The sequence below is a fragment of the Trichoderma atroviride genome, chromosome 1 (assembly GCF_020647795.1).
Source record: "Trichoderma atroviride chromosome 1, complete sequence".
Lineage (NCBI taxonomy): Eukaryota > Fungi > Ascomycota > Sordariomycetes > Hypocreales > Hypocreaceae > Trichoderma > Trichoderma atroviride.
In genome coordinates this window covers 2,515,589-2,541,608 of record NC_089400.1, presented here as the reverse complement: position 1 = coordinate 2,541,608, position 26,020 = coordinate 2,515,589, and the positions used below count along the sequence as shown (strand labels likewise).

General features: G+C 50.5%; 11 protein-coding genes across 12 annotated transcripts; 2 read left to right on the top strand and 9 right to left on the bottom strand.

Annotated features, from left to right (window-relative positions):
* Positions 1 to 32: 32 nt before the first annotated feature.
* TrAtP1_000942 (uncharacterized protein) lies at positions 33 to 955 on the bottom strand (the record flags this gene model as incomplete). Its single annotated transcript, XM_066110790.1, has 2 exons — positions 33 to 190; positions 943 to 955. 2 exons carry the CDS (start codon positions 953 to 955, stop codon positions 33 to 35), a joined length of 171 nt encoding a protein of 56 aa, XP_065966863.1.
* A 2,150-nt stretch (positions 956 to 3,105) lies between these two features.
* Positions 3,106 to 4,665, bottom strand: TrAtP1_000941 (uncharacterized protein). Its single transcript, XM_014090900.2, has 3 exons — positions 4,063 to 4,665; positions 3,570 to 4,005; positions 3,106 to 3,507 (listed from the first exon to the last, which is right to left on the bottom strand). Exons 1-3 carry the CDS (start codon positions 4,332 to 4,334, stop codon positions 3,307 to 3,309), a joined length of 909 nt encoding a protein of 302 aa, XP_013946375.1. The 5' UTR covers positions 4,335 to 4,665; the 3' UTR covers positions 3,106 to 3,306.
* Positions 4,666 to 5,290: 625 nt separating this feature from the next.
* On the top strand, positions 5,291 to 7,070 carry TrAtP1_000940 (uncharacterized protein). Its single transcript, XM_014090899.2, has 3 exons — positions 5,291 to 5,916; positions 5,996 to 6,104; positions 6,173 to 7,070. The coding sequence occupies exons 1-3, from the start codon at positions 5,626 to 5,628 to the stop codon at positions 6,643 to 6,645; spliced, it is 873 nt and encodes a 290-aa protein (XP_013946374.2). The 5' UTR covers positions 5,291 to 5,625; the 3' UTR covers positions 6,646 to 7,070.
* On the bottom strand, positions 7,071 to 9,569 carry TrAtP1_000939 (uncharacterized protein). Of its 2 annotated transcripts, XM_066110788.1 has the most exons (5): positions 9,013 to 9,569; positions 8,728 to 8,954; positions 7,970 to 8,639; positions 7,714 to 7,877; positions 7,071 to 7,617 (listed from the first exon to the last, which is right to left on the bottom strand). In XM_066110788.1, the coding sequence occupies exons 1-5, from the start codon at positions 9,228 to 9,230 to the stop codon at positions 7,343 to 7,345; spliced, it is 1,554 nt and encodes a 517-aa protein (XP_065966861.1). In that variant the 5' UTR covers positions 9,231 to 9,569; the 3' UTR covers positions 7,071 to 7,342. The 2 variants fall into 2 exon arrangements, with proteins under 2 accessions (XP_065966861.1, XP_065966862.1); XM_066110789.1 differs by having other exon boundaries at positions 7,071 to 8,639.
* Positions 9,570 to 9,807: 238 nt separating this feature from the next.
* Positions 9,808 to 11,878, bottom strand: TrAtP1_000938 (uncharacterized protein). The gene has a single exon (XM_014090897.2). The coding sequence runs from the start codon at positions 11,710 to 11,712 to the stop codon at positions 10,003 to 10,005; it is 1,710 nt and encodes a 569-aa protein (XP_013946372.2). The 5' UTR covers positions 11,713 to 11,878; the 3' UTR covers positions 9,808 to 10,002.
* Positions 11,879 to 12,449: 571 nt separating this feature from the next.
* On the bottom strand, positions 12,450 to 14,881 carry TrAtP1_000937 (uncharacterized protein). Its single transcript, XM_014090896.2, has 5 exons — positions 14,108 to 14,881; positions 13,873 to 14,042; positions 13,510 to 13,809; positions 13,264 to 13,404; positions 12,450 to 13,176 (listed from the first exon to the last, which is right to left on the bottom strand). Exons 1-5 carry the CDS (start codon positions 14,631 to 14,633, stop codon positions 13,045 to 13,047), a joined length of 1,269 nt encoding a protein of 422 aa, XP_013946371.2. The 5' UTR covers positions 14,634 to 14,881; the 3' UTR covers positions 12,450 to 13,044.
* A 161-nt stretch (positions 14,882 to 15,042) lies between these two features.
* Positions 15,043 to 16,118, bottom strand: TrAtP1_000936 (uncharacterized protein). The gene is made up of 2 exons (XM_014090895.2): positions 15,972 to 16,118; positions 15,043 to 15,885 (listed from the first exon to the last, which is right to left on the bottom strand). The coding sequence occupies exons 1-2, from the start codon at positions 16,035 to 16,037 to the stop codon at positions 15,103 to 15,105; spliced, it is 849 nt and encodes a 282-aa protein (XP_013946370.1). The 5' UTR covers positions 16,038 to 16,118; the 3' UTR covers positions 15,043 to 15,102.
* Positions 16,119 to 16,849: 731 nt separating this feature from the next.
* Positions 16,850 to 17,247, bottom strand: TrAtP1_000935 (uncharacterized protein; the record flags this gene model as incomplete). Its single annotated transcript, XM_066110787.1, has 2 exons — positions 16,850 to 17,026; positions 17,089 to 17,247. 2 exons carry the CDS (start codon positions 17,245 to 17,247, stop codon positions 16,850 to 16,852), a joined length of 336 nt encoding a protein of 111 aa, XP_065966860.1.
* Positions 17,248 to 17,320: 73 nt separating this feature from the next.
* TrAtP1_000934 (uncharacterized protein) lies at positions 17,321 to 19,090 on the bottom strand (the record flags this gene model as incomplete). The annotated part of the gene is made up of 4 exons (XM_014090894.2): positions 17,321 to 18,337; positions 18,404 to 18,644; positions 18,710 to 18,894; positions 18,953 to 19,090. The coding sequence occupies 4 exons, from the start codon at positions 19,088 to 19,090 to the stop codon at positions 17,321 to 17,323; spliced, it is 1,581 nt and encodes a 526-aa protein (XP_013946369.2).
* Positions 19,091 to 20,141: 1,051 nt separating this feature from the next.
* Positions 20,142 to 23,433, bottom strand: TrAtP1_000933 (uncharacterized protein). Its single transcript, XM_066110786.1, has 3 exons — positions 21,969 to 23,433; positions 21,716 to 21,916; positions 20,142 to 21,648 (listed from the first exon to the last, which is right to left on the bottom strand). The coding sequence occupies exons 1-3, from the start codon at positions 23,020 to 23,022 to the stop codon at positions 20,441 to 20,443; spliced, it is 2,463 nt and encodes an 820-aa protein (XP_065966859.1). The 5' UTR covers positions 23,023 to 23,433; the 3' UTR covers positions 20,142 to 20,440.
* Positions 23,434 to 25,714, top strand: TrAtP1_000932 (uncharacterized protein). The gene is made up of 5 exons (XM_014090892.2): positions 23,434 to 23,692; positions 23,761 to 23,778; positions 23,838 to 23,886; positions 23,938 to 25,054; positions 25,110 to 25,714. Exons 1-5 carry the CDS (start codon positions 23,683 to 23,685, stop codon positions 25,569 to 25,571), a joined length of 1,656 nt encoding a protein of 551 aa, XP_013946367.1. The 5' UTR covers positions 23,434 to 23,682; the 3' UTR covers positions 25,572 to 25,714.
* The last annotated feature ends 306 nt before the right edge of the window (positions 25,715 to 26,020 follow it).

The window sequence follows — 26,020 nt, the reverse complement described above, 5'->3', positions numbered from 1 at the left end:
GGAAAAGAGAAGAAAACAGGCCAGCAAAGATGTCATACGGCGCGATTGGCAAAGCTGGCGCTGGTGCTAGTGGCAGCTACCGAGCAACTGACTTTGTGAGCTGTCGCAACTTGCGCAAGAGGTGCGGCTGCGAGTTGTGTGCAGAAGCGGTAGTGGTACTTGGAGCAGCTGTAGCTGACGTATGTAGGGACTTACTGTATCAGGAGTAAACAAGCACCACATGGGGAACCTTTTTCGTCCTCTTTTCTTCGCGGAACCGGATCCCTGCTGGGCCGGGCGTGTGCGGCGTAGCAAAGAAGAATTGGGTGCAGCTTGTGTGTGTGTGTGAGTGAGTGAGACATGCATTGCCTGACAACGATTTGCCGGTTTCTGGGGAAAGAAAAGGGTGTGGCATGTGTTGGTGGAGCTGGTAATTGGAGGAGGGTGAGTGGGCAATCATGAGGTTTATTTTATTTTATTTTTAATTTATTGAAACTTTCTTTTCAGCATCTCATTTTAATTCATTTGTCTAGGTTTTTTGACATGTGCCGGTGTGATGCGTTTTGGGAGGATGGCGGTGTGGTGCGCGTAATGTAGCACTGACGAGATCTATGGTAGCAGTACATGGTGAAGAAAAAAAAAGAAAAAAGTCAAGAGGCTGGACCTATGAATTACGGGCCCATCGCATCACATCACATCAAAGCCGGAAAGTTCCAGGCCTTGTGAGGGGGGGAAGAAAAAAAAAAAGAAAAGGAGACTCGGAAGGAATACAAAAAGGAACTGTGACGGCGAGGTTGGAGAAAAAAAGTGGCATGGTTGGGTCACACACGTGGCTGGGGATTGTGAAGGAAAAAAAAAAGAAGATGGCGGAGGGCAGCCTTGATAATGAGTTTGGTTGATTGCTATTGGGCGACATGCAAGAGAACTGGTGAATTGGCCGCGCGGGAGGAACCGAATCGTTACATGAGAGATGCATAACGTACGTGGCGAGGGGGGAAGAAAAAAAGGCGGGCCGGGTCCCTTCGGGTTCGTCTTTCTCGTCTAAACGAGTCGATCGTGATGAGATATCACAGAGAGCGGGTATCAGGAGCTGGAGTTGCTTCGTCTGTTGATAGTGGCACCGAGCGCGCTGTATTGGTACCCAGATAGACTAGGTACCTAGGTACCTTTTCGTAATACCTAATATTAACTTTTTTATAGCTTGTGGCTTAACTTGAAAGATGCATGGCGTTATGAATTAGTATATAAACAAATTTGTTTACCAAAACTAGACTGTTTCGTTATACAGTTCGTAATCTTTTTTTTAATTAAAAATCTTGTAATAAACTTCAACAGTTGTCTTGTTACTCTTTCAATGAATGCCGTTCGTATGATTATTAATATGGTACAAAATTGACAAGGAGTGCGAGCTTTCCAAGTAGCAATACGATAAGCTTGCGAGTGCCCCGGAACCCTGACACGGAAAATAAGGAGGAAAAAAGTTACATCTCACTCACCAAAGAGCTATAAAGGAGAGAAGAGAGAGAATAAATTTGGAGAATTGCAGGCTATAGATGTGTTCTGTGTTGGGTCGAGAAAACCAGTCTGAGCTGCTCTTTGTAAATCTCATGGCGATTCACCGCTATGAATGAAGCGTTTTATCTACTTTGGTAGATGCCTTGTCATATTATGATAAATTGATATGGGGTTTTAGAATAATTTGTGAATGCACCGCCTTTATTGTTGTCGGGGGCCTCCAAGAAAATAGCAACCTAAATAGGCAGGAGGCCCCATGGAGTAAAGCTGCGATGGCAATCTGCAAGCCAGCATTTACGATTGACAAGCACCTGAACTATGCGTGGCTTCTTCAAGTCTTTTATTGCAGTTCCATTCCCTGGTTACTTTACAAACTTGGGGCCAGAGGCTTTCATTATCGTCACCGTTAATACGCCATACCGCGCGGCCAGATATAAGCTACGGGAGCCACCGCACGTATAAATACGCTACTTCTCTATATGCTTTTTACATTATTGCAAATAACAAGTTTCAAGCCTTTCTTCATTGTGGCGTTTATTCATACTCTTCAGTTCTATATAAGTCCTTGAGACTCGAAAAAGAAGACGTCAGTTTGAAGTCTAAGACTAAAGTTTCTCTCTCTCTCTCAATTGCACTTCATAGACGACAACAATCATATCATCTGCCTGGCTGTTAGTGGCACATGCAGTATCCTAAGATGAGCAGATTAAAATTAAAAGAAAAAAACACAATAGATCAGATCCCAACATTACATTCCATTATTTGCAAAAACGCGCTGCTGGAAAGCTTAATGAAAAGCTTCCCTTTCGCCATTCTGACGCGACTGGCTAAATCGAATAGGTCAGTCTAGGCCATCATGACAAATGAAGTTGTGGTTTGCGTTGCAGGTTATCTCTACTCGCCTTGGTAGCGTCGCCGAGCATGCGGATGAAAGGATGTCGTCTTAACTAGCAACTCGTGTATGCCGAGCCGTGGACCTGGGTTGTAGAATTTAGTATTGTCAAATGAGATTCACAACTTCTGATTTACTTACCCAAGTAGTTTCATTTCATTGTACTTGTACGAGCTAGTTCAAGACACTTTTGTGCTATGGGTGGCGTATCGGCAATTAGAGCAAGCAATTGTCTGAAGCGAGAATAAGGATATCTTCTTTTATAACGAGGCAGCTCCAGGAAGGAAGCGTGAAGTAGGTTAGGATCATGACTCTTCTCGAGCAAGTTATTCGTCTCTGGTAATGTGTCGCACCCACGAAGAGTTCAAAGTTTCAGCACCGATATGCTACTACCTTAGGTCAAAGTGACCAACGTGTATCAATGGGCTTGGCCGTATCTGCAACTTGGTTTTATACAAAAGTAACAAAAAGAAGTGTACAGCCACCATGGAAGCTATATTGGCCACCAATCCAACACAATCTACGCCACCGGGACCCCTGTCGTCTGCAGAGCTCGGGAGATCGCCCCCCCCCCCATTTTAGTTTTAGACCCTGAATCCATGCTGCCTACGCAACACATACATGCTGCATCCTGCATGCAAGCAATAGCAAAATGCAAGCAATGGGGAGTGTGCTAGGTATCTCTATCCGCGTATTTTTTTTTCTCCTTTATGAAAGATGGTATAAAAATAAAATGCTATATACTATATAAAATAGTAAATGATACAAAACATATATGCAAAGCTAGCTGATAATACAACCAAAGGATAATTTTTCCCATCTCGTCATTCTAAGCTCCGTCCCAAAATACATGAAAAACACATGTAGTTAGCCAAATATCGCTGCAGCATATTCCGGTTTCTCCCTGTTTCTTTTTTTTATTAAAACTGCTTGCCCTTGTATCCCTTGGGCGCCAAAATGACATTATACTCCAAATCTAGAGTAGCCTTGTCGTCACCCTTGAGGGGCTTGAAGTCCAGAATGAGGTCGTCCTTGACAGCGAAGACGGTGTCAGTGGCCAACCAGGGGTCGTCCTTGGGGTAGAGCTGGGTTGTGCATCCCCTGTATTCGGGGTGAGTGACCTATTACAGAGTATCTGATTAGCAGTGCTCGCCATTTTGTCAGTCCATGTCGAGAAACTCACCATGATGTGAATGTGGGCAGGGCGCATGGGGTGGCGATCCATCATCGTCAGCAGCTTGTAGGAAGGCCCATCGGTCGGCAGAGAGTAGGCAGTAGGATGGTAGCAGTAGAACCAGTATTTGCCGTTCTCGTCGGCCCTGAACTTGCCGCGCAGGTTGTTGGGGGTCTGGTTCTCGGGGTCCTGGAAGTCGTATTTGCCGTTGGCGCTGGCCTGCCAGATGTCGAAGACGGCGTTGGGGATGGGCTTGCCGGTGAGCAGGTCGGTGATGGTGCCGTGCATCAGGGCGACGCGGCCCTCGGGGTTGGGGTTCTGGATGATGGAGCCGCCGTTCTCGCGGAAAGGGGCGTTGGGCGACCAGAAGGGCCCCAGGATGGAGGATGAGGTGGGATCAATGTCGCCCTCGGCGACGATCTTGTTGGCGATTTCATCAACGAGGCTAAATCGGCGTGTTAGTCAAAGGCCGCTATAAGTGTACATGCAATGAAGGACATACGATTCCAAGCCAAGCACATCAGAGACCCGGTGGGCCTCGTTTCGGGTCTTGGTCGAGATCTGGCCCACGGCGTTGATAAAGTGCACGCCCGTCATCCACTCGTCCACGGTGAGCTCGACCTCGCGGGCAAAGTCGTGCAGGTGAGTTAACAGAGAGCTCATGACCTGGCGGTTGCGGGGAGTCATGTTGGGGCCCATGGTCTCAATGACACGCTTGGTGAAGGTCGGGTCGAAGCGGGCCGAGGCGCCGTTGGTGGTGCCGTTGGTAGCCATTGTGTGTGTTTGTTGCTGGTGTTTAGAGACTTTTGTGTGTGATTATCGAGAGACGAGATTGAGGCTTTGCTAGTGGTATCTATCAATGTATGAACAGGGTACTAGAGCTGTATGGATGATGCGAGAAGGAAAGGGAGTAAAAGACTAAGAATGCAATGAGGAATGGAGTATGAAAGGAAGAATAGAAGACGGTGGGACGTTGCGATATATATATATTAAAAAAAAGATCTTCAGGTGGCCATCCTCCCGCACGTAATATCAGGATCTGACATGTGCATGCATAGACAGCTGCATGGCGGGTAAAGAAACTGTCAGACAAAATAGCCTCATGGCCAGTGGTCGAAGGGGCAAGGTGTGGGGAAAGGCGCCATGGGCCATGAAGCCACCGGCACATGGGAGTATTTTTTAGCCACCTGGGGTCGGAAACGAGGTCCGGGAGCTGGAGTCGGGACTGCTGTGCGGCGATGCCAACGAACACCGGAAAAGCCGCGCCGGGGCAGACAGCTGCGAGCATTGATGGCAGCATTTTGACACCAGATGGAGACTTGATAGGCTGGCTACATGCATTACTGACATCACGCTCGTAGTTGTAAATAATCTCATTTGATTCAATATCTAGTAATGGTAATAATATTCGACTATGAAGCAGCAAGACATCACAACACCGAGCATCTGCAGCATCACTCCCCGGATGGCCCTCCCGCCGCATCCCCCACGGATCCAAGCCATTAACTACCCGAAACCGCAAGTTCAACCAGTCCAGCGCCTCATTGCTTCTCCAGTCCCAATTACCGAATCTACAAACCGACCGGGAAGCCCCTCATTTTTCCCTCCTTAGCGCCTGCGGGCCCCCCGCCAGGTCCCCCGAACCCCACCTTAGGCGAGCGAGGCGAGCACCATGTCCGTTTTTTCTCTTACAGTAGCAACAGGTGATGTCGTTTTTTTTGCCCCGCGATTCTGCATCGTTTCAGTGCGGTTTGAATCCCGGTCCAACGAGCGGTAAATGGCGAGTTGAGTATTTCCTGCTTCTCAGTGATACTATTGTAGGGGCTCCGGCTATAGCGGCGGTAGAGAGTGGCACTAGCATCGGGGGGTTTTTAGCACAATTCGAGGCTTTGGGGTGCAGGGTCGAGCAGGGGGGATAAAGGAATATCCTCTATGATTTGAAGTTGCCATGATGTAGTCAGTAGATGTCATGTCCATTTCTCTTGAACCTTGTCACATCACTACCCAATTGAACCCTTTGTAATCATCATCTTCATCTCCTTCATCGTACGATTCTCCCCTTTACATGAGTTTGAACCGGCTCGCAACAGCGCTTCGCTCAAAGCTCCTCACACCAGCCGCCAGTACCCACGTTCGCGGGCGCCAGTTGCGCCAACTATCGCGACGCACAAACAGCGAAATCGGTGAGACGCCAAAACTGCCCTCGGAAATGGGGATTCACCATCTCATGGTCGGCACGTGGACGCCGCCCGGCGCCATCTTCACGTTTGCCTTTGACGACGAGGCGCTCACGCTCAAGCTCGTCAAGCGCACCGAGATTGCGAATGATGAGCCCATTTCATGGATGACGTTTGATGTAAGTTTAGAAGCCGCAGCTCAAAAAGAAATCGTTTGTATATATCGTGCAAGTAAACTAATACATTCACTTTCAACAGCATGAGAAGAAAGCCATCTACGGAGCTGCCATGAAGAAGTGGTCCAGCTTCAAGGTCAACTCGCCCACAGAAATCGTCCACCAAGCCTCTCACCCAATGCTTCACGATCGTACGTCTCTCCCATGTCACCAATATACATGTCGAATTCAATGATTCAATTTCTAATAATCATCACAGCTCAAGCCGCCTCCCCCGAAACAAACACCCGCGCCATCTTCCTCCTCGCCGCCAAAAAGCCCCCCCTACGCAGTCTACTGCAACCCCTTTTACAAACACGCCGGCCATGGCTCCGTCTTTACCACGGATGCTTCCTCCGGCGCCCTGGTGAACAACGTCCAGAACTACGAGTATCAGCCCAACACGGGCATCCACGGCATGGTCTTCGACCCGACCGAGACGTACCTCTACTCAGCCGATCTCACAGCCAACAAGCTCTGGGTCCACAAGAAGCGGCAGCCCGAGTCCCCAGAGCTCGAGCTCGTCGGCGCCGTCGACTGTCCAGACCCGCGCGACCACCCACGATGGGTCGCCATCCACCCGTCGGGCAACTATCTCTACGCCCTCATGGAAAAGGGCAACCGCATCTGCGAATACCTCATCGATCCCGCGACTCACCTGCCAATCTTCACGCACCGCCATTTCCCCCCTGATCCCGCCGGGCATCCCCAATCGCTGGACCCAGTACCGCGCCGACGTGTGTACCCTCTCATACTCGGGCAAATATCTCTTCGCCTCGTCTCGCGCCAACAGCTTCGACCTCACCGGCTACGTCACCGCCTTCAAGCTGTCTGAAGAAGGTGTCATTGAGCGCCAGATCTGCCTGAATCCGACGCCCACGAGCGGCGGGCATAGCAATGCCGTGGCGCCGAGCGATTGGACCGACGAGTGGGTTGCCATCACGGACGATCAAGAGGGATGGTTGGAGATATATCGGTGGCAGGACGAATTCTTGGCACGGGTTGCGAGGGTGCGGGTTCCAGAGCCTGGGTTTGGCATGAATGCTATTTGGTACGATTAGAGATGAAAGACGAGGCGTTCAACAGCGATAGGATAATAGAACAAAGACGTAAAGGGCATAGAGAAAATCAACGACATGCATAGTATTGATACGAGGAAAAAGGACATTTGCCCCGAAAGACCATGGGACAAATTCCACGGCTCTTGAAAACGCTAGCATATCAAGTAAAAGTGAGATACATGAAAACAAATCTCGTGTCCTAGTCACACAATTTTCCTTTTCAAAGCATTATTCCATAGGAGCATTAAGACTCCATCGTTTGCTACTCCTTTTCATTGCTCTCGCCGTCTCCACACACATTTTTGAAGCAGTATTTCACCCTGCCATCGCTATCTCGTTCCATTCTGGTCTTTGCCTAATAGCGGCGTTGTTTCGGTGTGCTCGTCTGCACCCTCTGCTTCGCCATTGACCGGCTTTGCAGGCTCGGTTGTAGTCGTCGTCACTACCGTCGTTCCCAAGCCCTGTTTAATCTTGAATACGCTTCCCCTCGTGCTGCTCCGAGGGTTCGCCGCGCGGTTCGCGGGGCCGAGCCGGAGTTGCTGTCGCATCTCATCAAGCGAGGCTTTGACAGGCACCGTACTCTTTCCCATGCGGCCGTCGGGACCTGCTGAATGTTGGCGCTTCATGAACACAGCTGTCTTGGGAGGGCGCTCAAGGTGACCTGAGTCACTCTTATAAGAGCCAACGTCAAGGGTCTGACCTTCCGAATGTTTGTGGATATTAGCCACGATGTCCGGCGTCTTCCTGACCGCCACTCCTGCGCCTGGATTGTCACTGTGCCTACGGTGCACTCGAGGAGCAGGGGCTAGACGCCGGATAGCCTTGTGCACGTCGACATAGACGTCTGATTCGTCGACGATTTCCCTGTATGCCTCGCGTTAGTAACAGACAGCATAGCATGCTCGGCAAATATGATATCTGATAAGGGACCACAAATTGAAAGCTCCAGCACTCACTCTCCGATAAGCTCTTCAATGACATCCTCCAAGGTAACCACGCCAAGAGCACCGTGGTTGGACCCAGGAAACTCAGAGACCAACACCATGTGAGACTTTCCCTCTTGGAAGAAGTTGATGATATCCAGGCAGCTCGTCTCAGGCCGTGTTTCTACAACGGCCCCCAGTTGCACTTCCCTAACCGGAATGCGGTCTTCGGGATCGTACGTAATGAGGGTCTTGACAAGAAGCATTCCCACGAAGTCGGTTGGTTTGCCTGAGCGGTAGATTGGGATTCGCGAGTATCCAGAAGAAAGAATCGTATCCATGGTTTCCTCATCCAAAATATGGTCCTCTGCAAGCGTAAACACGTCGTCCATGGGAGTCATGACTTCCGATACGGGCTTGTCCTTGAGATCCAGAACGGCGGTGATGATGGTGACCTCATCTTGGTTCAGTCGCTCCGACACTTCGCCAAGAGACTTGTGTAGAGTCACAAGCGTTTTGAGGCCACTCTTTTTGTATACGGTACCGTGATCCTCTCCCAGAATCCAATCGAGAAGCTTGGCAGTGGGCCAGGCTACCGGACTTAAGAGGTACATGAGGATCAAGACGGGCGTGGACATGGTTCCGCCAATCGGCAGGCCAAATCGCACACACACAGACTGAGGCACGATTTCGCCAAAAATGACTGCATTCGGGATTTAGTATGGAAGAGCCGGCCGACACGATAAAAGCAAGCAAACAAGTGGTAAAACAAGGAGGCTGCAAGTGCTCACCGATAAGAATTGTGCTGCCTATGATGGCGGCAACACCGCCGCCCAAAAAGCGGTCCAGTACCACGGGGAGCGATTCGTTAACAATGACGTTGGCGAGCAGCAAAGTGACCAGTACCCAATGCTTTCCCCTGTTGAGCAGCCGAAGGACTCGCGCCGCGTTCTTGTGTTGCGGCTCGGTAGGATCGCCAGAGACGACCTGGAGGTAGATGGAGTCTTGGCCCATCAATCTGCTACGGTATCAGTAACTCGTGTCACGGTTGCCAAGGTTGGAGGCCAGTCACGTACGCGATGGTCAAGCCGGCGAATGCGCCGCCCAGCAAAACAAGCGTCATCGACGCGACGGCCAGTACCCAGACGGGAGTGTCTGCGTGCTCCTCATGACGCTCTTGCGACGATATAGGCGCCGCCGAAACTGCCGTAAAGCAGAGGCCGAATACTCGCCCCAAGCCCAGCACCGCAGGGCGGAGGCTGGCGAGGCCTCCCGGGGCGGCTTTCGTGTTCATCGCCAGAGTTCGAGTTGGGTGGCTTCAATCGTGCCGCTACAGGCGCTGGAGAAAATATATGTCGGTAATGCGTTCGTCACTGTCGGGGAGAGAAATGGCGGCCGGCGGATAAAGAGTAGGGCGATGCACGTCCCTGCGATGAGAAGACCCGCAGGCCCGGCTAGCTGCTGACGGTCGCTGCCGAAAGCTCGAATTGTCCGGATCGTAGGAAGAGCGAGATAAGTGCTGCTGAAGTAGGCAGCAATGGAAAAAGAAGAGGCCGTTGAATGTAATGTCCGAGCCGAAATCGATGGATCTGGATTCCGCAACCGTAAAGGTTGAGACCTATGGAGGAGAGAGAAGAAAAAAAAAAAAAGAAAGGAAATTGAAACTACGGCTCGAAGCTTCGCAAGGCAGGGAAGCTTTCAAGCCCTGTGGGCCGCTGGAGGCTAGCGGCCTCTTGCTGCTGGCACAAGCGCTGTGATGACGACGATTGCTTGTTCCTGCGCCAAAAGCGGCCCCACGGCTCGGCAGCTCGGCAGTACATGCTAAGCATTGCTAGAGATACAAGACAATTGTACATTGCAGCTTGAAACGTCTGGTGTGATTGATCAATTGAATCATTGGGTCAACAAAGTCACTATTTAAGCTTAACAAGAAGTTGTAGGATAGCCGATAAGCGGTAAGCCAACACCTGGCTGCTGTGTGTTATCCAACGTCTTTGCTTTCAATGCCTAAATCACAAGCTATGGCCATCTACCGCGCGCCGGCTCAATCGATAAGATCTCACATCTTATAGTTGGACCAACACTACATCCAAGACTCCTTCAGACCGGCGCAGCCCCTCCATGACCTCTTCATCTACTGGCCTATCTATACCCAGAATCATCAAAGCCTCGTTTCCTGGCTTCACAGCATCAGGGGCGCCTTGCTTCGATTCTTCGTCCAGACTCGCGACTTGCATGAACCGGATGTTGATTCCATGAGACCCCAGCACCATGCCGACGCCTCCAATCTTGCCCGGCTCGTCATAATTGTGCAGAAAAATCATTGTCCCCTCCGGAGTAAAGGTTGCGTTGAAGCGATCCAGCTTGGAGATGTACAGCCGCTTGTCTGATGCGTACCCCTGGATAACTTGCTCGCCGCTGCCGTCGTCTGCGTGTGCCTTGAGCGTCACCAGGTTTGCATACGACAGATCGCCTGGCTGATGCGAGTGCGTCTCGCTGATGATGATGCCCTTTTCTTTGGCAATCATTGTTGCGTTGACAATGTTGACGTGGGACTCGCTGAATGAGGCAACCAGCCCCTTGACGAGCGCGGCATACAGCGGTTTCGTGTTGGACATTCCTGCCAGGTCGCCATGATAGATCAACTCGAATTTGCGTCCACCAACCAATCCTCCCTTGGTCCTCACGAAGTGCTGAGAGTAAAGACGTCCCATTTTCTCGACCAGTTGCACAAACGGCTGCACCTTGCGATACTCTTCGGGCAGAATGATTGGCGCGTTGACGGCGCTGGTGGGAAGGCCGCCTCGCAGGATTTCAAGCACTTGTGTGCATACATCTATTGAGACGTTCTCTTGTGCCTCGACAGTAGATGCTCCCAAGTGGGGAGTGGCCACTACTTTTGGATGCCTGGCGATCCGGCCAGCAGCTGAGTCCGCCTTGGGAGGCTCTGAGGTGAAGACGTCAATACCTGCTCCGGCAATCCATCCCTCATCAAGAGCTTTCACCAAAGCAGCCTCGTTGTAGACTCCGCCACGAGCGACATTGAGCACTCGGGCCGTCTTCTTCATGCTCTTGAACTCTGCTTCGCCAACAAGGTCCAGCGTCGTCGCCAGCAAAGGGGTATGGATCGTTAGAAAATCCACGATGGGAAGGATTTCCTTCAGGTCAGACACCAAGTCGACTCCCGCCTGGCGTGCCATATCTGGGTTGGCATACGGGTCGACAGCTACAACTTTCATGCCGAGGCCCTTTGCCATTCGCGCAACATTCATGCCAACCTTGCCCAGTCCAACGATGCCGAGAACTTTTCGTCCCACCTCGATGCCGACGAGTTTGCTTCGTTCCCAGCCTCCTTGTTTTAAACTTCCATCTGCTCTGCCAATGTTTCTAGCAGTGGCGAGAAGCAGTGCTACCGTGTGCTCTGCAGCAGCGAGGATATTTCCAGAAGGCGAATTGACGACAATGATGCCCCGGGACGTTGCAGTCGGCACATTGATATTATCAACGCCAACACCTGCTCTCGCCACCACGCGAAGCTTCCTTCCGGCGAGTAAAACCTCCTCTGTTACCTTGGTTTCAGATCTGACAATTAAGCCATGATAACTTGGGATCTGAGCGATGAGCTCGTCATGGGTCAGGCCCAACTTGACGTCCACGTCAAAGTGCGGCTCCAGCATTGCCAGGCCATCTGGCGAAATTTTCTCAGGGATGAGAATACGAGGGCGAATACCGCCAACGTTGTTGGTAGTGCTAACGCTCGTCGCCATTGGAGCCATCTTACTTTGTGTATCAGGTTTCGTAAGGTTTCAGCTGCCACACAACAGACAGCAAGTATAAAAACTTTCAAGGAGAATATTAACTCAGAAAGGTATGTCTGTGGAGGGGTAAAGATACCATGCGCAATAGAACTTGGAATAGACGCTAATAGGTGTTGGAATGAAAAGACTCTGAGTAACGTTCTTATATGACGTTTCGCGACGCTGGGCGACCCCTCAGTAAGCTTTCGACGGTGGCATTTGATGCTGCGAAACGAAACGCCACGCGCGCACAGTCATAGGCACAACTAACAGATTCCCAACGCTCCAATCCTGGTGTCTACGGGCCTGGCGTGGCTTGCATCAAAATGAGACGAGCGGTGTATCTATGCGCCCATTCAGAGATGCAGATGCAACCTTGCAAGTATGCGCGGGTCGACTAACTCTCGGGCAATGGACGATCGGCATAACTGGCCGCACAATCTAATAGGCCATCCGCCCGTCTACGGTAACCAAAGGCAGCTCTGTTATGTTATGCGATTTGGTATTACTATCTCTTTACACTCCCCCCACGAAAGCGTAAGGCACACACGCAGAAGTAGATGGCAGGAAGCACGCCAATGAATTGGCATGGGCCGCTAATGTCCTATGAAGTCCATTGGCAAGCCAACCTTGGATGATCCCAGCCCGAGATGCGGAGACAAGCGATCGATCTTGGGGAAGCGGGGGAGGGGCGTTGGCTTCTGGCTAAAGCTATTCCGGGGTTGCTCTGCAGCTCTTTGTATATATAGCCGCTCTGGCTCTAGTAATAGTAGTAGTAGCAGCAATACGGCCCGTTTGGCGAGCGGTTTCGGTGTATCTATTGTGGCAATGCTGGGGTGGTATGGCCTGATTTCTCTTCCTTTCAGCTTATAAGTGGAATCTCGTCTGATTCGAGGATACAGAACCCCCCACTGGGTGACTTCTCGCTTTGCAATTGTTCGCGATATTGCCTGCCACTTTTGGAGGTGCGAGATGCTGTGTGGTTGGTGTATTAGTTGCTGACGTGCATCGTTAGAACACAGGTTTCCACCGACTCCGACGTTGCACCATACAAGGCTTCAATTCGAAATGAGAAACCCGTGAGAGACAGTTCCCTTGCATTGAGCAGACACTCAGCCAGTAAGACTTATTATGAAGCGATGCATGGAAATGAGTAAATTGCTCGCTTGCATATATATGTAACTTGAGAGATTGGGCCACATATCCAAATGCTCTCAAAGGACGAAAATGCATGACAATCGCCCTAGCATATGAACACGTATGATTCCGAGTTATCCGCAAAGATTGAATCCAAGACACTGTTTTGAGCAGTTACTCGTCCTCCTCATCTTCTCTGGCCTCGTCATCGCTGTACACCTCTTCGCCATTCTCACCATCTTCTTCGTCACTCTCATCGTCGTCGAGATTAGGATCAGGCATCACGACGCTATTGAGAAAAGTAATCTGTCGTACGCCACAGTCAGCATGTAAACTCGAAATGGGTGCAATGAAATGACAACTTGATGTAGTCGCCAGCATTGGGAGGCATACAAAGCCTTCTAGACCCCTCATCGTCTCTTTGATTTTGGCCTGTGCATCGTCACTGCTCAGGACACTGTCGTCGAGCTTGGTACCGATGGTGAAGTTTCGAAGTTTTAAAAGCTCTATATCGCGATGCGTGACTTCGTAGCCCTGAATCACCGAGTTAGCCAACAATAACCAAGTCGTCTTGGCAAAGTTGGGATAGGGAAGAATAACGTAGCCCATGCAAGTATAGCGACGCAGAAAAACACATACCATTGGCCTCTTCTTGAGCGCATTCTCTTGATTCCGCGCCACAAAAGCCTTCACCACGGCCTCCACCCCGTCCTTTTCCTTTACTGCCGGGAAAAACACCCTCTTCAAGTGCGGATCGCTGAACGCCCGTCGCCACCTCCTCGGCCTCTCGTCGATGCTCGCCCGCAGCTTGGCTATATACGCTGCCTCGGGATGCCACAGCCCGCCACCTATGAAAGTGGCCTTGGGCTCGCAGTGGATGTAATATACCGCGTAAGGACCTTTTTTGCCTGTGCGGGACCAAGCGGCGGAGAAGTGAGCCTGTATTTCAAAAAGTAAGTTACGTAAGTAAGAGTTTAATGGTGTTTAGGGATAATTGCGTACCTTGTACGGCGTTGGGTCTTTGCTGAAGCGAATGTCACGGTGGATGCGGAAAATGACATCCTTTGCGGGAAGTTCGGGGATGGTTTCGTCAACCTCGATGAGTGTCTGTGTGGTCGCGTCGACAAATGACTGCCAGTCCTTTAATGCTCTCCTATATTCTCCATCGTGTGCTGTAAATAGTAGCCAATTAGCATTGGACCTGAGATTCAAGGACAATGATTGTTTGTTTGCTCACATTTCAGCCATGGTCGCTTGTTGTTTGCCTTTAGATCTTTCAGAAACAGCATGGTATTCTTATGCACATAGTGGTCTTCATACGGAACGCCTCCCGTATCTCGCAGCTTCTCCAAAGGAATGATCTCAACCTTGCGCGGTCCATCGTCATCGTCCTCGTCCTCATCGTCCTCATTGTTGTCTTTATCATCTTCATCTTCTTTCGGGGTATGATATTGATCTTCATCAGACTCTTCTTTGGCCTTCTTTGGAGGCCGTCCCCGGGATTTCTTCTTGGGCTGCACTTCCGCCTCTTCCTCTGAATCTTCTTTGAAGACTTCTTCTTCCTCATCAGATTCATCCATTGCTTTTCTGCCCCGCTTTTTAGTCAGAGTTGCTCTCTTCTTGCGTCCGGCAGCTTGTTCTTCGCTCTCATCTTCGCTTTCAAAGTATACGCTCTTCAGCTGCGTGCTAGACAAGCGGCCGGAGCGCCGGCGCGTGCCCGTCACCTCTTCTTGGACGGGAGCTGATCGCTTGGTAGCAGGCATTTTGGGGGCAATAAAAAGTGTCAAAACGTTGAACTTGAGGCTCCAATGGTCAAGTCAAATTTCTCAAAGGAACAATTCAAAAGACAACCTCAGTCGCCCTGTTTTTTTTTTGTGAGACACCTTGCGGAAACGCTGGCTCGATGTCGTAATCCATTTACCGCGACGGCGCGTCTTTTCGATGCGAGCTGAACCGCGCTATCACGTGATTTCAATTTACAGGACAAGACTTAGAGGGCGAGCTATCAGAAGCATCTTGGGAAGACCAAGGGTTATGAGAATAACTTGTTTTTTTGCTTCTCTTATTATCTAGAACGAATTTAAATGGCATCATTGTGAATATCCTCACGTAAAACTTGTCCAACTGCCTGTTTCGCAACACTTACCACCCCCCCCCCCCTTGCTAATAAATCCCAAAATACGTATCTCAAAAGCTCTGGGGACTCCCGCGAGCTTGTCCATTATTCCGTTCTCACGCTTTCGTCTCCCAAGGCATCTCCGTTCGCTCAGGCGCAGAAGCCTTGTAAATCCCTCGCATAGAACGAAACATCTTCTTGAGAAACTCCAGATCCTGCGCCTTTGCCCTGATCCACTTCTCAGCCAGTGCTTCCTCACTCTCGCTCTCCGGTCCCAGCGCCTGAGCGGCAGCGACGCAAATCCTCGCCACGCTGTGCAGTCTCTCGAATTCTTCCTTTGGTATCGCGTCCATTTCTTCCGGGAGATAGATTATGTCGACGACTTTGTAGAGACGCTCCGGGAAGGTCATGGTGAGAATGAGCTCGGATTCGCAAAACTTGAGGAGCTTCCTTTTGTAGGTGGTCCAGTTGGCTGGGGGGATGGCTGAGAGCTCAGAGATGAGGTATGTGAGCGTGCCTTCGAGACGCTCGCGGCAACTGTTTGCTATGGCAGGGCTGAAGGCGGCCTTGGGGGGCTGCTGGTCTTGGAGTTCTTTGAGGCGGCAGATTGTGTTTGTTATTTGAAGCTGCTTGAGTGCCAGCTGCTCTGCGGCCACGTCACGAACCATGTCGAAGAGCTTCATAATCAGTTCCTCTTGAGTATCGTCTTCTTTTACTTCTCCGTGTTTGGTAGATTCAGAGTTACCAAGATTTCCATCCTTTGACTCAGCTTTTGGGGTAGTCGCCGTAGGGTCATCGAGTTCCATGGCTTCGGTATCTTCGCCATGAGTCGGGCTGTCCTTCAATCCAGTGGTACCAGCTGGACTAGTCTTGATTAATGATATCTTTATTTTCGGTTTCTGAATTTTGTACAAAATCAGCAAATCTGTGCAGGCAATGTCCCTAAGGGAAGCTAAGAAAAGACAGAAAAGAAGATTCAACTCACCGGTCGGGATGCAGATCCTTCCTCTGAAGCCAACGCCTGGGTATTGCCAGTCGGAGAATCTGCCATAATGGCCACTTGAAGAGACAACGAAGAATTTAGCGTAAATGTTTGCTTGCTTCCTTTGCTCGTTTCAATAGCCTCGTCTATAGCTTGTAATGCATGCGATGTGTTTGTGCTGATCGACCTCGAAGAGCAAAGATGCGTTTGCAGCTAAAGAGACCAGTGCATCGGAAATCTCGAAGCAAGAAGGCCAGGTGAAAGAGAGCTGATTAATAGCAATCCTATTTATGTGTTGGATCGAGTGGTCTTCGAACGTACAGGCGATATAGGGCCACATCGAGCTGCGAGCCACCTGGCAGCCACAGTTTCCGGATACTGCACCTGGTGCGAGCACAGAAGATCACGGTGCTGCAAAAATTGGGAAAACTGACGGTATAAATCAGCAGTCTAATTTGAATCAGTAATGCCCATCATACTAACCAATACCTAGCCATTACTTCTTTTGATACAACTAATCAGTTCGGTCGAGAGCTTGTCATCTTTGATGCTTCTATGAATGAAAGCCTGCAACCGCTACAACCTTCGTAGTTCTGTAGTTATATGACGATTCCCTGGAGATATCAATGAACGTCCCTCGAACAAATACATGTTACCTATGCTACAGCGATACTTGGACGTTAATCACATATTCAAAGCTCACACGCAGCCATCACAAGCAACTGTAGGTATCAAATTCAAACTTCAATCTATGCATCTACTTTACAGTTGCAGAGTTGCATTCAGATTTAATAAGACTAAAAACATATCCGCGTCATAACCGACGATAACACCGGGGAACTTCTTTGGTTCCTCTAGATAATAAAACATCTATGCATTTTTTACAGTTCGTCATGGAAGTCACCATCGTCCTCGCCACCAGCACCCTGGTACATCTTGGAGGTGATGGGGTAGGCGACGTTGGACAGCTTCTCCTTCTGTTCCTCAAAGTCCTCGGTGGTGGCGTCGGCGCCGTTCTCCTCGAGCCACTCGGTAGCCTCCTTGACAGCGTCAAGAATCTATTTGACACAAGTTAGCAAAATGTTCGCTTCATCGCAGAAATGAGTGGAATTCAACTTACAGTCTCCTTATCCTCCTCGTCAATCTTGCCACCAAGACCCTCGTCGTCGTTGACCTGGTTCTTCAGGCTGAAAGCGTAGTTCTCAAGACCGTTACGGGCCTCAATGCGCTCACGGGTAGCCTTGTCCTCCTCGGCAAACTTCTCAGCCTCGGCGACCATGCGGTCAATCTCCTCCTGGGTGAGACGGCCCTTGTCGTTGGTGATGGTGATGGACTCCTGCTTGCCGGTGCCCTTATCGTGGGCAGAGACCTTCAGAATACCGTTGGCATCCAGCTCGAAGGAGACCTCGATCTGGGGAACACCACGGGGAGCAGGGGGGGATACCGGTAAGCTCGAACTTGCCAAGAATGTTGTTGTCCTTGGTCATGGAACGCTCACCCTCGAAGACCTGGATCAGGACAACGGGCTGGTTATCGGCAGCAGTTGAGAAGATCTGGCTCTTGCGAGTGGGGATAGGAGTGTTGCGGGGAATGAGCTTGGTCATAACTCCACCGGTGGTCTCGATACCGAGAGTCAGGGGGTTGACGTCCATGAGGACAATCTCCTCAGTACCCTCCTCACCGGAAAGAACACCAGCCTGGACGGCGGCACCGAAAGCAACAGCCTCGTCGGGGTTGATACCCTTGGAAGCCTTCTTGCCACCAAAGTACTCCTCAATCAAAGACTGAACCTTGGGGATACGAGTGGAACCACCGACGAGAACAATGTCATCAACTTCGCTCTTCTTAACGTTAGCGTCCTTGAGAACCTGCTCAACAGGCTTGAGGGTCTTCTTGAAGAGATCCATGTTGAGCTCCTCGAACTTGGCTCGGGTAAGAGTCTCGGAGAAGTCGTTGCCCTCGAAGAAAGCCTCAATCTCAATACGGGTGCTCATCTGGGAAGACAGAGTTCGCTTGGCCTTTTCGGCCTCACGCTTGAGCTTGCCCATGGCCTTGAGGTCCTTGGAGATATCAACGCTGTTCTTCTTGTTGTAGGCCTTGGCCAGGTAGTTGATGACACGCTGGTCAAAGTCCTCACCACCAAGGTGGGTGTCACCGGCGGTAGCCAAAACCTCAAAGACACCGTTGTCAATGGAGAGGAGGGAGACATCGAAGGTACCACCACCGAGATCGTAGACAATGATCTGGCGCTCACCATCAGTCTTGTCCAGACCGTAGGCGATAGCGGCGGCGGTAGGCTCGTTGACAATTCGGAGGACGTTGAGACCGGCAATGATACCGGCATCCTTGGTGGCCTGACGTTGGTTGTCCTGAAAGACTGTTAGCACAACGATGCTGCTTTTTCCCCCCAAAGAATACTAGGACAAAGGACTTACGTTGAAGTAGGCGGGGACAGTGACGACGGCGTGGGTGACCTTCTTGCCCAAGTAGGACTCGGCGACCTCCTTCATCTTGCCAAGGATCATGGCGGAAATCTCCTCAGGAGTAAACTGCTTCTTCTCGCCGTTCACCTGGACCTGAACAATGGGCTTTCCATCCTTGTCAATGACCTTGTAGGGGAAGTGCTTCATATCGGCCTGGATGTCCTTCTCGGCAAACTTGCGACCAATCATTCGCCTGCGCAACTGTTAGCGATCGTGTTTTCATGTACATCTTGACACGCATTAGGGACTTTGACTGACTTGATATCGAAGATGGTGTTGGTGGGGTTAGCGGCGGCCTGGTTCTTGGCTGAGTCGCCAACCAGACGCTCCTCATCGGTAAAGGCCACGTAGGAAGGAGTAATTCGGTTGCCCTGATCGTTGACGAGAATCTCGACCTTGCCCTTCTGCATCACACCGACACAGCTGTAGGTAGTACCCAAATCCTAAGGAAACGTGTTAATATGGTGGGGGTTGTCTTCAGCCTTGTCCGTCTTCACTCACAATACCGATAACAGTTCCGTAGTTGTCCGCATCATCGCTGGCATTGACCTTTCCGACAAAGGCCAAAGGAGCGAAGAGCAGGGTAATCCAGCAGAGCAGACCCAGGCCCAAGGCCAGGGAGCTCCGTGAACGAGCCATTGTGAAGTAAATGTGTTTTTGGAAAAAAAGTATGCGCCGAAATATGTACCCCGCGCACGTATAAGCCCGGTATGGCTCAAAAGAAAAAAAGAAAAGGAAAATGCGCAGCGATCTAACGCAGCGAGCTCAATTGTTTCCTCAGACCAGGCGTATTCACCAGGCGAGGGGGTATTTTTGCTGGAGAGAAAAAGGGAAAAAATGGGTTGGAGAAGAGAAAGGCGACGATCGGCCACTTTATGAATGCTGCCCCAGAAAAAGTTGAGGTGTCCAGAAGGCTCCAAAAAGGCCAGATTTCAGGTAAGTTCGAGGTACGGGTCCCTTGCGCGAGCCAAACAGGGTCCCCAGAACCTTCTGCCCCGCACGTGACAGGGGTCTTATATCCGCGTACTGTGATGTCGCGCAGACTGAGACACTATTATACAGTGCAATTCTGTCAATGATACGGAGCAATGGCGCCCTGTACCTGCTCGCCGGGCATTTTTGACAGCCTACCAAGAGGCTCCAAACACCACACCTACCTATTTGGAGGTGCTGTGAACGACCAACGCCACACGTTCTCCATTTTGCCCCTCCAGCCTCCAGGCCGAAGAGGCCACGCTTCTGGGTTTTGGTATTGGACGCTGACGGAAGAATTTCGATGCTATTCCAATAGCGTGACTCAGAGCTACAACTATGGGGTTCGGCGGCTGGCAAAATGGGACCGAGTCTTGGTATTAGGCACAATATCATCACGGAACAGGAAGCTGTTTGCTGTAAAAGCGCTCTGGCCACGTTGTACATGATTGCAGGCTGCCCTTCTTTCTCGCCTTCTATGTATAGTTTGCTTATGCTTAAAATGTTTCGTATCCGGTGTAATAAGCGCCAGTCTCCCTTCAGGCCAAGTGTTTTTACTAGCCATTTCTCCGCTTCAGCGCTCGGCATTTCCCCAGTGGATACCGTAGAGGCAAATGCTCTGCTGTCAAGTTAAGATTTGCCACAACGAGGCTGAAGTTCTATAAGTGGATTGCCACGCATATACCTACTTGTAGTCTGTGGCTACGTGGTATCAACTTCATGCTAGTAGTACCTAGAAAGTTCCTACACGTCATGCTAAGTACTAGAAAATGTGCAAGGCTGCCGATAGAAGCTTCTATTTTGTTGGCTTGCCGCATTCGATATGTGTCATGCTAATGGGCTCAGTCTGTAGCAAAGGAAAATCTCCCAAAATTCGCGGTTTTATCCTGATATGGCACTTCGATATTGGTATACGCATCTTATCTAACAAGCGCCCATTTTGCTTCTGGTTGCAAAATATCCCCAGTCTATACCCGTAAACCAAAGGAGAAAAGTAAAAAGAAAATAATGCCAATTTTACTCTAATAAGCCAGCGGCTATGGTTTCACCTCCGCTTCGTATAACAACCCGTTGTCCGGCCTCCAAGGGAACCTTTGCCTCCAGCTTGATCAAAATCCGAGCCACACCTCCGGGCTGTACAACCTTGGGCTTCTTCTTGACTACTTCACCAGTGGCCTTGTCGAGAGTAGCCGCTATGGATTGAATCTGGCCTGCTGCGTGGAGTCTGCCGCGGTGAAGATCCACTGGCATCGGCATCAGATGCTCAAATGCCATGGCCTTCATGGTAAATGTATCGCCAACAGCGATGGGATCCGTTGTGTGGCAGATGATGTCGCCGATTTTGATATGAATGGGATCGATGTTCGTCAAAGCAACGCTGACATTCTGTCCAGCCACCGCCCAGTCCTTGGCCTCGGTATCAAGCATTATAGATTTGATGTACGCCGACTCTCCGCTTGGCTGCACTAGCACAGGATCTCCAATTTGGATGGTGCCAGAGTCTATACGGCCAGCAAGAGTCGTAGTTCCCTGCTGCGAGCGGAAAATCTCAGAAATCGCCATCCGGAAGGGTTTCTTTAGAGCTCGTGCGGTTGACGGCCCAGATGCTTCCAAGCCCTCTATTAGAGTAGGTCCTTTATACCAGAGTCCAGCAGCATCCTCTGTTCTCTTGACAATGTTGTCTCCGTTCAGCCCTGATATGGGAATAAACGTGACATGCTTGTCTTGAAACCCGAGGCCAGTCAAAAACCCAGAAACTTCCTCTAAAATTTCTTGGAAACGATCCTGGGACCACCCGACCATGTCGAGTTTATTTACAGCAACGATTAGCTGTTGAACACCTAAACTCCGTAGAAGCAGAACATGCTCTCGTGTTTGGCCTTTCAAACCCTTCTCGTAAGCTCCAGTGTTGGCATCGATAACAAGGATTGCAAAGTCTGCCTGACTAGCGCCAGCAATCATATTGGGCACAAAGTCTCGATGGCCCGGAGCATCTAGAATTGTAAACTTTGTTGACTCGGTCTCGAAGTGATTGGTGGCGATGTCTATCGTCACTCCTCGGTCTCGTTCTTCACTTCGCTGGTCCATGACCCATGCCAACGCGAAAGATTGCTTTCCAATCTTTTCACCTTGTCGGCGGTATTTGTCGACTGTGCGCTCCTCAACAAGCTTCAGCTCCAGAAGAAGTCGGCCCATTAATGTACTCTTGCCAGCATCGACGTGTCCTAAACGATAGTCAGTGACATTCATCTCAGGCAGTAATCGTTCTCGGAACAACATAAAGAAACGTACCAACGACTACGAAACTAGCATTCCTCTTGCTAGCATTTTGTTCAAATTCCTTGATAACGTCGAGGCCTTTGCTATTAGGTGGCGGCCCGTCGTTAATCTTGAGGCTTGAGACGCTGCTCGCAAGCCCGCCCTCTTTGGCGGCTTCCTCGTTCTTTTGTGATTTCTTCGTGGTTTTCGGTGTGGCTGGAGTTTTCTTTCCCGCTGGTTGAAAAATTAGAATTAGCCCATCATTTCGCCTTAGCAAAACTCGAACCTTTCGCCTGAGCTGCGAGCACAATATCGTCTGGACTGGGCTCCGAGAAGGCGTTGGCTAGGAAAGAGGAAGACTGGGTGTATGGCATGGCAAAAACATGACGCCTCTGCGTTTGGTCCGCCTCCAGAGCCGAGCCGAACAGTGTGCGCGCGAATGCAGAAGGAGCATGGCTATGGCTCACTACCGGCTCCTCTTCAGGTTTGGTATTGACACTGGATTCGCTTTCATTGATGGCTGGCGAATCGGCGTGTCCCCCGACAGAATTGCCAACGACGCCTTTTGGTATCTCTCCCTCCTGCGCCGGCGCATCAGAGGCCACTGCTGAGTCGTGTTTAAGCTTCGAGCCAAGGCCGGTATTCTCTTTGTTGCGACTATCGGAAATCGAAAGCTTCGACACTTCGTCTTCTGGCGGAGTGGTTCTTTCTTGATCCTTCTTCTCTTCGGCCTTTTTCTTGCGAAGCGCAGCCAGTGCTTGGAGCTTGGACATCTTAGGGGCGGAACTGCTGCCTCCCAAGAGCCCTCCAACAGAGCGTGGTGGCTCAATAAATACGGCTTCTCGTGCTTTCGGTATCTCTAGCCATGGCATGTCGTCGAAGAACGCTGGAGATATCCGAGGCTTCTCCATGATGGGAAACATGAGTGTGTGAATGGGAGTGCCGTAAAAGTTTGCAGCGTATGCATCGTGCTCAGGCGATTCGCGGTTTGCTTCAAAGGTTCGCAAAAACAGGGCTTGATTGGTTGGTAAGGGAAACGCGCCAGTCTTACCTTCAGGTGCCTTCTTCGGCGCTGGTTTGGGAGCTGCTTTTGGAGCTGGCGCAATAAAGGTCTTTGTCAGGTAGGTGACAGATTTATCGATGTCGTAGTAGTAATGCCATAGAGCCTCTTGTATTTGCGCAACTGTGACTTTGCTTGCTTCCGTCCCAAGAGCTTTCTGTACTTCTGCGGTCCCCTGCTGCATCGCAACCTTGTCCTCGGCACTCATTTCGTCCTCTTCCTCAATGTCGTCATACTGGTCGACGAAGTCATCGTCGTCATACGTGGTCGGAGGCGCCATTGCGATGGCGTATACGAGTGCTTGTTCGAGTTTGTTTATAGAGGAATGTGTGCAGTGTCGAGCTTCGTGGGTGGATTTGAAAGGTTGATCTGGCTGCCGGCGCCGAACGTTTTCCCGGGACTAACTGCTCTATATGACGAACACTCGGGGTTGACTCATTCATCGATTAGGCAGACGCTGCCACAGCCGCCACCGCGCAGTATCAGAATTATGCCTTGCGATAGTTATACAAGCTTCAGCCAATGTTGGAAATAAATCTCAAAACTGAAAGAGACGAAAAGAAAAATACCCGACAATGAACGCCTAAAACCTTAATCCGTGCAGCGAGCAGCCCAGCGCTCCTTTAGCTTCCAAGACAGTCGCTGGTCGTGAGGGGCAACTGTGCTCCATCCGCCAGATTAAGTCATGGAGGGGCAATTCCAGAAGCTTGATAATATGGCGGGGTGCCGGTAGGCGGACTTTACTTTGTCCGTGTCCCGCACCCTTTGTAGTGGGAGTTGTAGGCAACTCCCCCCAAGTGGTCGAAAAATTCGGGCACGATCGTGGAAAGCTCGAAGCTATACTCTGTCACCAAATCAAGGGGGTAATTATTTTTTGGTGCCGAGACCGATTGATTTCACTTGTCTGTACAAACTCGACAACAAGTTTCCCCCAGCCAAGATGTCGCTGAGTAAGTCGAGAACGAATCAAACGATGGCCATGGTCAGGGGCATTCAAACTAACAAGTACGCACTTTAGATCTAGATGTTTCCAACGGTAAAGGCTCCGAAGACCCGTCTATGGCGACGAAATCGCAGCTAACATTCAGCGCGCAGCGGCGGTGGTGAAGGATGAGCAAGGTCGGCCCTTCATTGTTGTCAGAGAGTAAGTTGCAGAAACTCGTGTGCAGCTGCCTGCTGTCTAACAGCGGTCTAGTCAGGGGAAGAAGAAGCGCCAGTTTGGCAACGAAGCTGTCAAGTCACATATCCTCGCTGCCCGAACAGTCGCCAACATCGTCAAGACATCACTCGGTCCTCGCGGTCTCGACAAGATTCTAATCTCACCGGACGGCGACATCACGGTCACGAACGATGGAGCCACCATTCTTCAGCAGATGGATGTCAGCAACCACGTTGCCAAGCTGCTGGTGGAGCTGTCAAAATCACAGGATGAGGAAATCGGTGATGGCACAACGGGCGTTGTTGTCCTCGCTGGTGCCCTCTTGGAGCAGGCCGCCGACCTCATCGACAAGGGCATTCACCCTATCCGTATTGCCGACGGCTACGACCAGGCCTGCGATATTGCTGTTGCTGAGCTGGACAAGATCTCAGACACGATCGAGTTTACAAAGGAGGAGACTACTAACCTGCTCAAGGTCGCACGGACGAGTTTGGGAAGCAAGATTGTCTCCAAGGCCCATGACCAGTTCGCCAAGATTGCCGTTGACGCAGTTCTGTCGGTGGCTGATCTCGAGCGCAAGGATGTGGACTTTGAGCTGATCAAGGTTGACGGCAAGGTCGGTGGCGCTCTCGAGGACACTATCCTTGTCAAGGGTGTGATTATCGACAAGGACTTTTCTCACCCTCAGATGCCCTCAGAAGTCAAGGATGCCAAGATTGCAATCTTGACATGCGCTTTCGAGCCTCCTAAGCCCAAGACCAAGCACCACCTCGACATCACAAGCGTAGAAGAGTTCAAGAAGCTACAAAACTACGAGAAGGACAAGTTCATAGAAATGATTCAGCAGATCAAGGATACCGGCGCCAACCTGGCCATCTGCCAGTGGGGTTTCGACGATGAGGCCAACCACCTGCTGCTCCAGAACCAGCTCCCCGCTGTTCGATGGGTTGGTGGTCCTGAGATTGAGCTGATTGCCATTGCAACCAATGGCAGGATAGTGCCTCGCTTTGAGGACCTGAAGCCTGAGAAGCTGGGTTCTGCTGGCATTGTCAGAGAAATGTCTTTCGGAACAACAAGGGAGAAGATGCTGGTTATCGAGGAGTGCGCCAACACCCGAGCTGTGACCGTTTTCGTACGAGGAAGCAACAAGATGGTATGATGAAAAAACTCTTTGCTTGATCGAATACCAGCTGACATGGAATATTTAGATCATTGACGAGGCTAAGCGTTCTCTCCACGATGCTCTCTGCGTTGTGAGAAACTTGGTAAAGGACAACCGAGTCGTATATGGAGGTGGTGCCGCAGAGATTGCCTGCTCCTTGGCAGTAGAGGACGCTGCAGGCAAGACCCCTGGTCTGGAACAGTATGCCATGCGCGCCTTTTCCGAGGCTCTGGATGCCGTCCCCATGGCCCTGGCCGAGAACAGCGGTCTCAACTCCATCTCAACTCTGGCAGAGGTGAAGAGTCAGCAGGTCAAGGCAGGCCCTGAGAACAGAGGAAAGCTTGGTGTTGACTGCATGGGACGTGGCGATAACGACATGAAGTCCGCTTTTGTCATTGATCCGTTGATTAGCAAGAAGCAACAGCTGCAACTGGCGACGCAGCTGTGCCGAATGGTTCTCAAGGTTAACAATGTCATTGTGTCTGGCGCTGATGATAACGATTTTTAAGGAGCTTCAGTCTGAGCATAGAAGGGGTTTTATATCAAAAGCATGGTTGGTCAAATAGAAACTACTTTGCTCATCACCGCGAGCTGATAATCTAAATCAATCTACAAAGTTCATATGGGCTCATGTTTTATCTGTGTTAATTGGAGTGTTTGTCGCCATGTACTTCTCAAACTCCGAACAAAATGTCCTTGTAAATAGAGAATTCCACCATGGTAGGCCAGACCATATAGGGACACTTTGTCAACCAGGCAGTTCAGGCAGAATGTACTGTACTGGGGCTTTATCATTAGGTGCCTAAGTGGTTTAAGATGGCTTGAAGCTTTCCTCTATATTCTTGTCCGTAGTTTTGGCCCTCTATGTGCCCCCTGAAGTCGCAGATCATAGGTTTATACGACTCTCACGTTGGGGGACGCATACTGTTCCCGACGCCTTCTATCATCCTCTCTATA

Coding starts and splice junctions, on each gene's coding strand:
- TrAtP1_000941 (XM_014090900.2), bottom strand. CDS start 4,334: ATGGCTACCAACGGCACCACCAACGGCGCCTCGGCCCGCTTCGACCCG. Junction 4,006..4,062: donor GATGTGCTTGGCTTGGAATC/GTATGTCCTTCA, acceptor ACGCCGATTTAG/CCTCGTTGATGAAATCGCCA. Junction 3,508..3,569: donor CTGCCCACATTCACATCATG/GTGAGTTTCTCG, acceptor ACTCTGTAATAG/GTCACTCACCCCGAATACAG.
- TrAtP1_000940 (XM_014090899.2), top strand. CDS start 5,626: ATGAGTTTGAACCGGCTCGCAACAGCGCTTCGCTCAAAGCTCCTCACA. Junction 5,917..5,995: donor TTTCATGGATGACGTTTGAT/GTAAGTTTAGAA, acceptor CACTTTCAACAG/CATGAGAAGAAAGCCATCTA. Junction 6,105..6,172: donor TCACCCAATGCTTCACGATC/GTACGTCTCTCC, acceptor TAATCATCACAG/CTCAAGCCGCCTCCCCCGAA.
- TrAtP1_000939 (XM_066110788.1), bottom strand. CDS start 9,230: ATGAACACGAAAGCCGCCCCGGGAGGCCTCGCCAGCCTCCGCCCTGCG. Junction 8,955..9,012: donor TTCGCCGGCTTGACCATCGC/GTACGTGACTGG, acceptor ATACCGTAGCAG/ATTGATGGGCCAAGACTCCA. Junction 7,878..7,969: donor ATTGAAGAGCTTATCGGAGA/GTGAGTGCTGGA, acceptor CGAGGCATACAG/GGAAATCGTCGACGAATCAG.
- TrAtP1_000938 (XM_014090897.2), bottom strand. CDS start 11,712: ATGGCTCCAATGGCGACGAGCGTTAGCACTACCAACAACGTTGGCGGT.
- TrAtP1_000937 (XM_014090896.2), bottom strand. CDS start 14,633: ATGCCTGCTACCAAGCGATCAGCTCCCGTCCAAGAAGAGGTGACGGGC. Junction 14,043..14,107: donor CAAGCGACCATGGCTGAAAT/GTGAGCAAACAA, acceptor TACTATTTACAG/CACACGATGGAGAATATAGG. Junction 13,405..13,509: donor CGCTCAAGAAGAGGCCAATG/GTATGTGTTTTT, acceptor TCGGTGATTCAG/GGCTACGAAGTCACGCATCG.
- TrAtP1_000936 (XM_014090895.2), bottom strand. CDS start 16,037: ATGGCAGATTCTCCGACTGGCAATACCCAGGCGTTGGCTTCAGAGGAA. Junction 15,886..15,971: donor AAGGATCTGCATCCCGACCG/GTGAGTTGAATC, acceptor TACAAAATTCAG/AAACCGAAAATAAAGATATC.
- TrAtP1_000933 (XM_066110786.1), bottom strand. CDS start 23,022: ATGGCGCCTCCGACCACGTATGACGACGATGACTTCGTCGACCAGTAT. Junction 21,917..21,968: donor GCTCGCAGCTCAGGCGAAAG/GTTCGAGTTTTG, acceptor TTTTTCAACCAG/CGGGAAAGAAAACTCCAGCC. Junction 21,649..21,715: donor TGCTAGTTTCGTAGTCGTTG/GTACGTTTCTTT, acceptor ACTATCGTTTAG/GACACGTCGATGCTGGCAAG.
- TrAtP1_000932 (XM_014090892.2), top strand. Junction 23,887..23,937: donor CCCTTCATTGTTGTCAGAGA/GTAAGTTGCAGA, acceptor ACAGCGGTCTAG/TCAGGGGAAGAAGAAGCGCC. Junction 25,055..25,109: donor TACGAGGAAGCAACAAGATG/GTATGATGAAAA, acceptor TGGAATATTTAG/ATCATTGACGAGGCTAAGCG.